We start from the raw sequence: 12,862 nt of genomic DNA on the forward strand, positions 1-12,862 counted from the left end.
ACAGCAGAGGCTTTGTCACACAACAGATTACAACAGTGACTGCCATCCCCTGTGCAGATTAGAAGCTGCAGACCCCCATCACAGGCCATCAGTCTGTTCTCACTGCTGCCAGCAGCCGAGCCCCATCACTGCCAGCCCATGCCCCATCACTGCCAGCAGCCTGGGACAGTGAGGGAAGGAATCACTGATAATTAGTGAGTTATATTGTAATCATGGAGTGGCCCAGAATACAGGACGATTTTCCCTCCTCACTAGAGTTTCACTTTCCATAGATCACTGTTCAGTGTGTGTCTGGGGGAGGAGCAGCTGGGTGGTTCTGCTCTCTGCACGGAGGCTGCTAGAGGGGAAGGATTTGTTACTGTGTGAGGAGGGCTGTTCATGTGGACGTGGAGGGCCTGTTGCTATGGAGGGTGGGGTTGTTGCTATAGAGGGCAGGTTTTTATTAGAGAAGGAGGAAACGACCAGTTCTCATTTCAATTCCAGAACACACACCCCCCTTGGACGTTCTGATCAGAAGCAAGAGCGTGATATCTAGAAAACCCTGCAAACTGGTGACAGAAGGTAAATTAATGTCACCATTCTGCAGCCCAGATATGCACTGAGATTATGTGAAAAGCCCGGACAACCCCTTTAAGGAAACCATTAATCTTGACCAAATCCCGAACTCTATTTGCTGAAATGTAGCCACAAACTTGCAAGGAGCCTCCCCCATGCTTAATTGTTGCCTGTAGACACTTTTTATTGTAGCGCTCCCTAACCCTTTGATCAACAATTTGCCTTTTGTTACAGCCAAATATTTCATCACTCCAGACCCCTTGCTGCCATTTTTCTACACAACGGATCCTGTATTTTCGTGCTTAGTTGAATCACTTGGTCTTATTTCCATGTTGAAGGTATAATGGCCAAAATTCTCCCATGAAGACCTCTTTTGGCCAGACTTCTAACAGTAAATGGGTGTAGCGGAGTCCCAATGGTTGCTGTCAGTTCTGAGCTGATGGCACTGCTGGATACTGTCTGATTTCAAAGGGAAGTGAGCATAATGTGTCTTTCATCTGCTGCACCAAGTTTCCTTTGCCAACAACTGTCTACAGATCTCAGCATTGACATTTCTTGGTGTCCTCATTGCTGAGACATACAGGCGGATAACATATTCATCATGCAATACCATCAGGGAGATGACTTATTGTCTCCAAATGTATTCTGCAGCAGGACAAAGACCCCAAACATACAGCCAGCCATTAAGAATGTTTTGTGTAAAGAAGGAGTTGTGGAAGTGATATGGCCCCCACGGATAAGAAAATAATTCTGGTTAAGGTATGTGATGCCCAGGTGAATTGCGCGCAGTGGGGCGCTGCTGCCCAGTCCAAGTCTGTCGAATTGAAGGACAGTGGCCTAACTTGAAGTTTGTGGGCCCCAATGCAAAATTTGTAACAGGGCCCCCCAATTGTCAGTAGCCTGTAATAGCGGCGTTCTCGCAGGGGCCAAAGGGACGTTTTCTAGCACCACCTACCTTGTAGAGCTCAAGTACCACTGAAGCACCTACTATAGTTACACCCCTTCTTATAGGGGTAATCATACTTTAAACAATGTGTAACTTCCATTTGATTCAAGTAAGGGACCGCTGTTATGAAATCTGCCATATTGTGCGAGTTCAATTTCTTGGATCCGCACAGATATAGCTACCAATTTTAATCTAGCCTGTCAGGGAGAAAGCTTGTTATAGCTGGAATGCTCACTTAATACTGACCCTGCTACTGTGGATGCCTCAGGTACTGAACTCAGATCTTCAGACATGTTAAAACTTTTGAATACGAGATACAGAAATTGCGGTAATGTTTTTGGCATTTGGGTGGTAGCACCTTTCCATGCTCTCTTTGGATCTCCCTTCCCTGATGATGTGATTGGCAGATGCTAAAGGCAATGGTGCCTGCCATGTTGGTGCTCTCGTGAAGATCAGCCTGTGGCTGGGTTTAGCAGGAGACAATGATTTTCCCTGGTATTTGTTTCCCAGTTTGCAGTACATCATGTGTTAAAATGAATCGTATCATTCAAGTAAAAACCTGGTCCCTTAAGAAAAAACAGCCGTAATTCAGATACTCAAACTCCAAATTAAATTGTCCTCAGAACGTATAAAAAGAATTCTTCGTTGAACCATGATGAAAATATGATAAAATGGTTCCAGACACGGCTGTTCTTAGCCTGACGGTGGAGGGCATGTGCCTAACCATGTCTACATATTTATTAATCATGTTTCAAGAAAGAAGAATTATTTTAGCGATAATAAAAAATTGTTGAAAAATAAGGATTTTGAAGTTGTTGGTTTTTTTGCCAATACTGTGCTCTTTTCTGCCTTTTATCTTTTTTTTTTTTTAATTGAAAAACAACTTTCTGCTCATATGTTCAGGCTTGTGAACTTCTATTAAACGCTTCAGGTTTCATAGATGCCGTGGGTCCAATTCATTATTGTATTTGTTTTTCAGTTCTTCTTTTAATCAGAGCTTTTTTTTTAAATTCTATTTTGTGTTCGTCTGTATGTCCTTATGCTCACTATTGATGTTTTCGTGAAATTCACCAATTGCAATTTAAAAAAAAAAAAAGTCGCATAACTTGACTCAGAACCCCACATTTACTGGTCGAATATTTTCATTGTCAGTATTGCAATTGTTTCAAAAATTTGAGGTTTTTTTTTCAAAGCGATTTATGCCAGATTTCTGATGAAATCAAGGCCATAGCTCTTATTGGTGCTTTATTTGTCCCCACATAGGGTGGCTTTGTAAGCTGCTCACTAGCTTGGATATACAGTTAAAATAAAAGATGCCATCCGATGCCACAAAACCAATAGACGCTTCAGGGAAAACCAGGGCTGTGGAGTCGGTAAGCCAGACCTCCGACTCCTCAATTTCCATGACTCAGACTCCACCAAAATGGTCTCCGACTTCACATCCCTGTTTATAACCTGCTTTCTACATGCTGAATTGCCCCATCTTATCAATGCAGGTATTGCAGTGCCTGCCTCTGCTCCTTAACCCCTTAATCCCATGTGACGTACTATCCCGTCCATGTGCCCTGGGACTTAATTCCCATGGACGGGATAGTATGTCACAGCGATCAGCGGCGCCCACTTGGTGAGCGCCGCTGATCGCGGCCGGGTGTCAGCTAACGATCACAGCTGACACCCGGCACAATGTGTCAGGGGCGGTCACGGACCGCCCCCAACACGTTAACCCCTTGCACACCGTGATCAAACACGATCGCGGTGTACCGGGGGATAAAGGGAAGCATCGGCAGGAAGGGGGCTCCCTCCGTGCTTCCCTGAGCCCTCCACAGCAGCGCAATGTGCAGCGCTGCTGCGGGGGTCTCTTTCCCTAAAGGTCCCCGGATCCAAGATGGCGACTGGGACCTTTCGGGGGCCTGTAGGGAGCTGACTTCCTCAGTGCCTGCAAAGCGCAGGCATGAGGAAGTCTGCGTCTATGCCTGTGACAGATCGCTGATCTTTCACAGTGATCTGTGATGTGACAGATCAGTGATCTGTCACAGGACAGTGATGTCCCCCCTGGGACAACCTAATAAAGTTAAAAAAAAAAAAAAAAAGTGTAAAAGTAATTTTTTAAAAATCGCTAAATTGTAAAAAAAAAAAAAAAAAAAAAAAATATTCCCCAATAAATTCATTTTTTGGAAATAAAAAAAGAAAAAAACAAAAGTACACATATTTGGTATCGCCGCGTCCGTAACGACCTGCCCTATAAAACTGTCCCATTAGTTAACCCCTTTAGTGAACCCCTTAAAAAATAAAAAACGAAGCAAAAAATGATTTATCATACCGCCGAACTAAAAAATAACGTGCGATCAAAAAGACGCATATAAATATTCATGGTACCGCTGAAAACGTCATCTTGTCCCGCAAAAAACGAGCCGCCACACAGCGAAAAAATATAAGTTATAGCTCGTAGAATAAAGCGATGCAAAAATAATTATTTTTTGTATAAAATAGTTTTCATTGCATAAAACCGCCAAAACAGAAAGACATAAATGAGGTAACCGTACTGACCTGAAGAATAAAAGCGCTTTATCAATTTACCAAAAGAAATTCATGAAACACTTGTTTTTGTTCATTCTGCGTCCCAAAAATCGGAATAAAAAGCGATAAAAAAAAGTCACGTGCCTGAAAATGGTACCAATAAAAGCGTCAACTCGTCCCTCAAAAAATAAGACCTCACATGACTCGGTGGGTCAAAATATGGAAATATTATAGCTCTCAAAATGTGGTGATGCAGAAACTATTTTTACAATAAAAAGCGTCTTTTAGCGTGTGACAGCTGCCAAACATAAAAACCGCCATAAATAGTAAATCAAACTCCCCGTTATCACCCCCTTAGTTAGGGAAAAATAATAAAATAAAAATGTATTCCATTTTCCCATTAGGGTTAGGGCTGAGATTAGGGTTAGAGTGTGTTGGGGTTAGGGTTGGAGTTATAATTGGGGGTTTCCACTGTTTGGGCACATCAGGGGCTCTCCAAATGCAACATGGCGTCTGATCTCAATTCCAGCCAATTCTGCGTTGAAAAAGTCAAATGGTGCTCCTTCCCTTCCAAGCTCTGCCATGCGCCCAAACAGTGTTTTACCCCCGCATATAGGGTATCAGCCTACTCAGGACAAATTGCAAAACAACTTTTGGGGTCCAATTTCTCCTGTTACCCTTAGGAAAATAAAAAATTGGGGGCAAAAATATCATTTTTGTGGAAAAAAAATGATTTTATTTTCACGCCCGGGCGTTATAAACTTCTGTGAATCACTTGGGGGTTCAAAGTGCTCACCACACATCTAGATAAGTTTCATGGGGGGTCTAGTTTCCAAAATGGGGTCACTTGTGGGGATTTTCAATAGTTTAGGTACATCAGGGACTCTCCAAACGCACATGACACCCGCAGACCATTCCTTCAAAGTCTGCATTCCAAAACGTCACTACTTCCCTTCCGAGCCCCGACGTGTGCCCATACAGTAGTTTTCTCCCACATATGAGGTATCAGCGTACTCAGGACAAATTGGACAACAACTTTTTGGGTCCAATTTCTCCTGGTACCCTTGGGAAAATAAAAAACTTGGGGACTAATTGATCATGTTTGTGGAAAAAATACGATTTTTTTATTTTCACGCCCAGGCATTATAAACTTCTGTTAAGCACTGGGGGGTTCAAAGTTCTCACCACACATCTAGATAAGTTCCTTGGGGGGTCTAATTTCCAAAATGGTGTCATTTGTGGGGGTGTCCACTGTTTGGGTACATCAGGGGTTTTCCAATCACGACATGATGTCCAATCTCAATTCCAGCCAAAAACGTCAAATGGCGCTGCTTCCCTTCCGAGCTCTGCCATGCGCCCAAATAGTGGTTTACCCCTACATGTGGGGTATCGGGATACTCAGGACAATTTGCACAATAACTTTTAGGGTCCTGTTACCCTTGGGAAAATAAAAATTGGGGGTGAAAAGATCATGTTTGTGGAAAAAATATGATTTTTTAATTGTACAGCTGTATGTTATAAACTTCTGTGAAACCCCTGTGGGTTCAAAGTTCTCACCACATATCTAGATAAGTTCCTTGGGGGGTCTAGTTTCCAAAATGGGGTCACTTGTGGGGGGTTTCCACTGTTTAGGTACATCAGGGGCTCTCTAAACGCGACATGGCGTCCGATCTGAATTCCAGCCAATTTTGCATTAAAAAAGTCAAACGGCGCTCCTTCCCTGCTGAGGTCTGCCATGCGCCGAAACAGTGGTTCCCCCCCACATATCAGGTATCAGCGTACTTAGGACAAATTGCACAATAACTTTTGCCGTCCAATTTCTCCTGTTACCCTTGGTAAAATAAAAAAAATTGAACCTGAAGTAATTTTTTTTGTGAAAAAAAGTTAAATGTTCATTTTTTTTAAATATTCAAAAAATTCCTGTGACGCACCTAAAGGGTTAATAAACTTCTTGAACGTGGTTTTGAGCACCTTAAGGGGTGCAGTTTTTAGAATGGTGTCACTTTTGGGTATTTTTTATCATATAGACCCCTCAAAGTGGCTTCAAATGTGATGTTGTCCGTAAAAATAAAATGGTGTTGCAAAAATGAGAAATCGCTGGTCAATTTTTATCCCTTATAACTTCCTAACAAAAAAAAATTTTGGTTCCAAAATTGTGCTGATGTAAAGTAAATATGTGGGAAATGTTAGTTATCAAGTTTTTTGTGTGCCGTATCTCTGATTTAAGGGCATAAAAATTCAAAGTTGGAAAATTGCGGAATTTTCAAAATTTTCGCCAAATTTCCGTTTTTTTCACAAATAAATGCAAGTTATTTGAATGAAATTTTACCACTAACATGAAGTACAATATGTCACGAGAAAACAATGTCAGAATCACCGGGATCCATGGAAGCGTTTCAGAGTTATTACCTCATAAAGGGACAGTGGTCAGAATTGTAAAAATTGGCCCGGTCATGAACATGCAAACCAGCCTTGGGGCTTAAGGGGTTAAAGGGTTTTTCCACTAAAAAGTAAATGTATTGCCTTTCTACAAGGCTAGGCAATGAGTGTCTGGTGGGGGTGCGACCGCAGGGCTCCTAGTGATCTCTATCATTAGATGGGGTTGTGTGTGGCCAATGCTGTGCCATTCATTGATCTGGTAATGGTGGAGATAGCGGTGTGCTGTACTCGGCTGTCTCCGTCAGGTCCATGACACCAGATATAGCAGAACCAATTTTTGCTTTCATAGGAAAAAAACCCTCAGGTTTTCCTCTTTTCTCTCTGTGCTGGTATTGTTGCACTGTGACAACCACATGGCCCTTCTACAGCTTTCCATCAGGTTGTCACCTATGGAAATCTCTTCTAACCCTTTCACTGCCAAGGACCTGGGTGAAAATACGTTCTGATTTTAAACCATTGCTGCCATTTAGAATTTTAGAGCTTGGGATACCAGAGTCTAAGTTCCGGGGACAATATTTGCTGTACAAGACTCATTTTAGGTCAGCAGTGGGGATAATGGGTTTTATTATCTGGCTTTGTGTATAAAGTGGGAATAGGAAGGAGTTAAAAGGGGCAATAGAAAGACATGAAGATACCCCCCATGAGTCCGGTGCTGCCTTCACAAGATCTGCTTTTGAGAGGATATATGAATACCCGGTGAAATGCTATTTTATAAATCCGGTTTCAGATATATAAAGTGAAAGTTGTCCTGCTGTGAAAGGGTTAAATTACCTGTTGAAGATCCCACTAATGGCAGTTGGTGCATGTCCTGAGCCAGCAGGTTGTCTTTCCATGGAGTTTGAGTAAACTATATTCCAGAAACACTGACCTCCTACTATTCATTGTAACCGAAGTGTAGGTAGTGATCGGCCATAGGAACCACTGACCGCAGCAAAGCATCACCTGAAGGATATTTATGATGGAAGTGTGGAAAAATTGTCCAGGACCTAGTGAGACGTATATGGGTGTAGTGGGAATGTAGCGTCTGTTCATTTACTGGCGCCACACAGGTTAGATCAGGAATGTGGTTCTTAAAGAGGACCTGTTACCAGGTTTAAATTAGGCAGTTTTTGCTCTATTTCCACTGAGGAATCTGGTTTTGTGATTTTTCCACCTTTCCTATTTTGATTTTGTTGTCTTCTAAGTCTGTTATATGGTTTTTAGAGAGGTGGGCCTTTTTTGTTCAGTGCAAATATTTATGGTCTGTGATCACAGGATCCTCGGGGGCGTCTTTAGGCTGCTCTGTGTTACCCTGTGAGCAACACCCCTTGTTAAAGATCATCCGTGTATCCCCAGATAGAAAGGTCAACATCTATGGAACCGTATGGCGGATTGTAAAAAAGACAATAATCCGGGAGCAGCAGGAATAAAATGAGAACAAAAACTGATCTCTTCTCACCTAGTGACTGGTTCCCTTTATGATGATATCCACAAATGAGTCCAGCTTCTGTGTGACCCTGGCTGGGCACTAGGAGGACCTGTAATACTTCATTACTGTTCTCCCAGTAAATATTACAGTGCTGGGTCATATTTCCATAAAGCTCCGCACTGTTCCTCTGTTATCCCTCCTGGTAATGTTTGAATAAATTGCCAACTAGGTGGTATCATTTCCTCAGTGTAGATCCTGAAAGATGGCTTCTAGCGGTATCCATGGGCATTTTAGGTTATTTTTGTTCACATGTGTTTAACCCTTTAATGCTTCTATTGAATCGAATTGGAACACCAGGTTTGATTATATAGCCGTCATATGCGACAATCGCTCCCATCATTTGACCAGTGTGCCCAGAGTAGGAGAATTTCTTATCTGGCTGGAGCTGCCCTCTTATACAGGTAACTGGGATCTGGTTTCTCCTCCTCCATGCATTCAGGTTTGGCTTCTTAGAAGAGGAGTTATTTTAGGATTGCGGTCTCAGAATATTGTATATTAGCTTACATCAACTCCGGGTCTTCAATGAATGTGATGCCATGACTGTGCTGTGTGCCAGCCCCACCTGCTGACTTGCACAGTCCTAATAATATGCTGTTTTAGTGTTTGCATAATGATTGTAATACGCAGGTTATTAATCATAATCCTTTTTTTTTTTTTTACTTTTTCTCTTTTAAAGACTAGCAAAAACCAAATCAAAGTAGATCTAGTAGATGAGAACTTCTCAGAGCTGAGAGGCGAAATTGCTGGCCCCCCAGACACACCGTATGAAGGTAGGTACATCTACGTGCATATTGTGCCCCCTGTCCTGCATCTATGTAGGGTATTGGTAGAGGATCTAGCTTGTGTGCCAAATGATTAGCGCAGGAAATGTGCTGATATAATAACAGCCGTCACTTACCTGTTACATCCTACACCGCTCCAGCTCTGATCCAGTGGTTACTGCATGGCATGTGATGTGCATCCGTGTAACGCTGCAGCCAGACAGTTACTCAGGAATCGTTTCATGCCAAACGTGAAAACAGCACAGCAGAGCCCAGCGAATGGCTGCAGCGGTAAGGTGGATGTTTGGCAGCCTGTCACCTTCCCAGCGATGCTAAGACTACTGAGATGTAGGCATAATGCACCAGAATGTGTAAGGTAGTGATCACAGGACTGCATGCTCAAATGTGAGGGGCATGTTACCCAGTAGCGTAAACGCTGCTTTTTTTCTCACCAAAATAAACAGACACACACTAGCAGTCTGCCCTGATTGTTTTTTTTTTTTGCAATTTTGAATTTATTTTTTTTCAGTTAATTCGTTTTTGTTACGGAATCGCAGGGATTTTACGCTTAACGTGTGCCTCACATGTTTGATAATGCTATTATCTTGCAGATACAGGGTTAATCTGCAGGTTTATAGCGTTAGATCTTAGATGGGGCCTGGATGCTGTACCAAAAGTGCTTGTTCCCCAACAAAATGTACTTTATTCCTCCTGTGAGACGCTGGTTTTCATTCATACAGTCATGCAGTCACAGTACCAGGTATTTTTACATCTGCCTCTTACAATGCTACGAGCTGTGACTGTAGCCACGCTCGCATGTTTGTATGATTTTGAAAGCTTGTGGCTGCAGGGAAGAAGGTTAATTTTTCTCCCTGGAGCCATGCTTTTAAATTTACAGCCAGGCATCTTATGTAAGGCCAAGTTCACACGTTCAGCATCTGGTCAGTAATTTACAGCAGTATTTGTAAGCCAAAACCAGAAGTGGGTGATATATCCAGAAGTGGTGACGTGTCTCTATTATACATTTCCTTTGATTGTTCCACTCCTGGTTTTGACTTACAAATACAGATGTAAAATACTGAACATGTGAACGTGGCTTAATGCCATTACTCTACAAAGTTAATTGAACCTAACTGGTTCCCTTTAGCATGTATGAAATGGTGGAAGGTTTTATTTAAAAATGATAGTCACTGAAGAGCTGAATAAAATGTAGTTTTTATTTTTCTCACCTCCATTGTGCAGATCCTGGCATGTTAAGTTTATATTCTAATCTCCACCATAACCAAGGGGAGTTAGCAGAGGTTCTTCTCTGGGGACATTTACTTTTTCCACTGCAAGACATTGCCCAATCATAAGCAAGAGGCGTCATACAGGGGATTAAAAAAAAACCCACATGCTCAGAAAAGGTCAGAACTGTTTTTCTCTGTGTGACATGATAAAACTGATGTGTCCAGCCAGGTCACACTGAGATCTTGCTGCCGGCAGCACCGACTGTGATTACAGGAGCTGTAATGACATTACATACCTGCTCTGAGTCTATCCCAGCCGTCGGGAAATCTTTCCCCGGTACCTAGAATATATGTGGAGTGTGATACTCTGCAGCTCTCATCTCATTGTACTGACATTGTAGGGGGAGGAAGAAAGCAGAGCTGTATGTCATTACATAATTTCCACCTGACGCACAGCTCTGCCCTCCGCCCTGCACTTGTAATCACAGATGATGTAGAGCAGTGTTTGTAGTGGCACACACCTCTGCTCTCCTCCCACGGTCTCACTGCCAGCACCTGCTGTAATTACAAGTGTAGAGGGAGGAGAGCAGAGCTGTGTGTCATTACATGTCTTGTCATATCTCACTGGGAAAGCCTCTTCTGATATTCTCTGGGGCGTTTCCAGCTTTCCTTCCTGCTCATGATTGGTCTGTGGCATTTAGGATAAAAGTAAATGTCCCCATAGATGAATCTCTGCTCACTCCCTCTTGGTTATAGTGAAAATTGGCATATAAACTTTACAAGCCAATATTTGCAATGGAGATGAAAAATAAAAACATTTTCTTAGTAAGATTTTCAACCACTAAATCATGATGTGGCCAGTGTAGTATATAAAAAATGGTGAAAAGTCCTCTTTATGCATTCTTGTATTAATTTTTTAGACTACCTAAAAACTCCTAAATAATCGCACAATTCAACAGCAGTATGTTGGCTGTAGATTACAGTACACACCTGCAGCTGATAGAGCTGACTCGACATCAGGGTATATACAGCTCTGGCAAAAACTAAGAGACCACTGTCTGACAGCCATTCCATTCTGGTGTCAGTTGAATTCCAACCAGAGTACACTTCATTCTACTCAAATGTGCTTCTGATTAGGTGATCACCTGAACCAAATCTTACTGTATTTAATGAAGGAAAGTATAATAAACCTTGCTGTGGTGTTCACAATCCTCTTGCAATAGGACAAGCTGGATGGCAAAACAAGTGCTAGTAATATTCCAAAAGTAATAGGAATGAAAAATAGCTTTTAACCATGTCAAAGGAGATGAAAAAAGTATTGAGTGAGGAAAAGGACGACTCAGTTCTGGATTTACTAGCAGAGGGATGCATTGAGCGTCATGTTGTTTCCATCCTTAAAATTTCTAAGACGGCAGTCCATTACAACAAGATAAAGCAGCAGACATTGGGGACAACAAAGCTACAGACCGGCAGAGGGCGAAAACGACTCTCCACTGACCAGGATGACCGTCATCTTATTTGAATGTCAGTCAGCAACCGCAGGATGACATCAAGTGACCTACAAAAGGAATGGCAAATGGCAGCTGGGGTGAAGTGCACGGCAAGAACAGTTCGTAACAGGCTACTAGAGGCAGGGCTCAAGTCATGTAAAGCTAGAAAAAAGCCTTTCATCAATAAGACGCAAAGGAGAGCCAGGTTGAAGTTTTCCAAAGACCATAAGAATTGGACCATAGAGGACTTGAGTAAGGTAATCTTCTCTGATGATTCTAATTTTCAGTTTTGCCCAACACCTGGTCATCTAATGGTAAAACGGAGACCTGGAGAGGCGTACAAGCCACAGTGTCTTGCACCCACTGTGAAATTTGGTGAAGGATCAGTGATGATCTGGGGATGCTTCAGCAAGGCTTGAATTGGGCAGGTTAATCTGTGCGAAGGACGTATGAATCAAGCCACACAGTTAGGTCCATATATATTTGGACAGACAACATTTTTCTAATTTTTTGTTCTAGACATTACCACAATGAATTTTAAACAAAACAATTCAGATGCAGTTGAAGTTCAGACTTTCAGCTTTCATTTGAGGGTATCCACATTAAAATTGGATGAAGGGTTTAGGGGTTTCAGCTCCTTAACATGTGCCACCCTGTTTTTAAAAGGACCAAAAGTAATTGCGCAATTGACTCCAAGGCTATTTCATGGACAGGTGTGGGCAATCCCTTTATGTCATTCTCAATTAAGCAGATAAAAGGCCTGGAGTTGATTTGAGGTGTGGTGCTTGCATTTGGAAGGTTTTGCTGTGAAGGAAACATGCGGTCAAAGGAGCTCTCCATGCAGGTGGAACAAGCCATCCTTAAGCTGCAAGAAAACAGAAAAAACCCATCCCAGAAATTGCTACAACATTAGGAGTGGCAAAATCTACAGTTTGGTACATCCTGAAAAAGATAGAAAGCACTGGTGAACTCATCAATGCAAAAAGACCTGGGCGCCCATGGAAGACAACAGTGGTGGTTGATTGAAGAATAATCTCTATGGTGAAGAGAAACCCCTTCACAACAGCCAACCAAGTGAACATCACTCTCCAGGAGGTAGGCGTATCAATATCCAAATCCAAGATCAACCTCTACCAGAATGATGGAAAGAGAAAAGTATGGCGAAGGCGTGGTACAGCTCATGATCCAAAGCATACCACATCATCTGTAAAACACAGCGGAGGCAGTGTGATGGCTTGGGCATGCATGGCTGCCAGTGGCACTGGGTCACTAGTGTTTATTGATGATGTGACACAGGACAGAAGCAGCCGAATGAATTCTGAGATATTCAGAGCCATACTGTGTGCTCAGATGCAGCCAAACTGATTGGTCGTCGTTTCATACTACAGATGGACAATGACCCAAAACATAAAGCCAAAGCAACCCAGGAGTTTATTAAAGCAAAGAAGTGGAATATT

The 12,862-nt window shown here is 42.4% G+C and overlaps 1 protein-coding gene across 3 annotated transcripts in view; it reads left to right on the forward strand.

Annotated features, from left to right (window-relative positions):
• Positions 1-12,862, forward strand: part of UBE2K (ubiquitin conjugating enzyme E2 K) — a 70,817-nt gene that overhangs the window by 20,485 nt on the left and 37,470 nt on the right. For 2 of the 3 annotated variants that reach the window (XR_012227055.1, XM_073561094.1), the window contains exon 2: positions 8,602-8,695. The exons of the other annotated variant lie outside the window; for it this stretch is intronic. Coding sequence is in view for 1 of the 2 variants with exons in the window: in XM_073561094.1 (XP_073417195.1) it covers positions 8,602-8,695 (94 nt within the window). In the remaining variant the exon portion in view is untranslated. Of the gene's footprint in view, positions 1-8,601; positions 8,696-12,862 lie in introns of those variants that run through there. 3 annotated transcript variants of the gene reach the window in all.

The sequence above is a fragment of the Dendrobates tinctorius genome, unplaced genomic scaffold (genome assembly GCF_039654945.1).
Source record: "Dendrobates tinctorius isolate UK_male_01 unplaced genomic scaffold, ASM3965494v1 ptg000314l, whole genome shotgun sequence".
Classification (NCBI taxonomy): domain Eukaryota; kingdom Metazoa; phylum Chordata; class Amphibia; order Anura; family Dendrobatidae; genus Dendrobates; species Dendrobates tinctorius.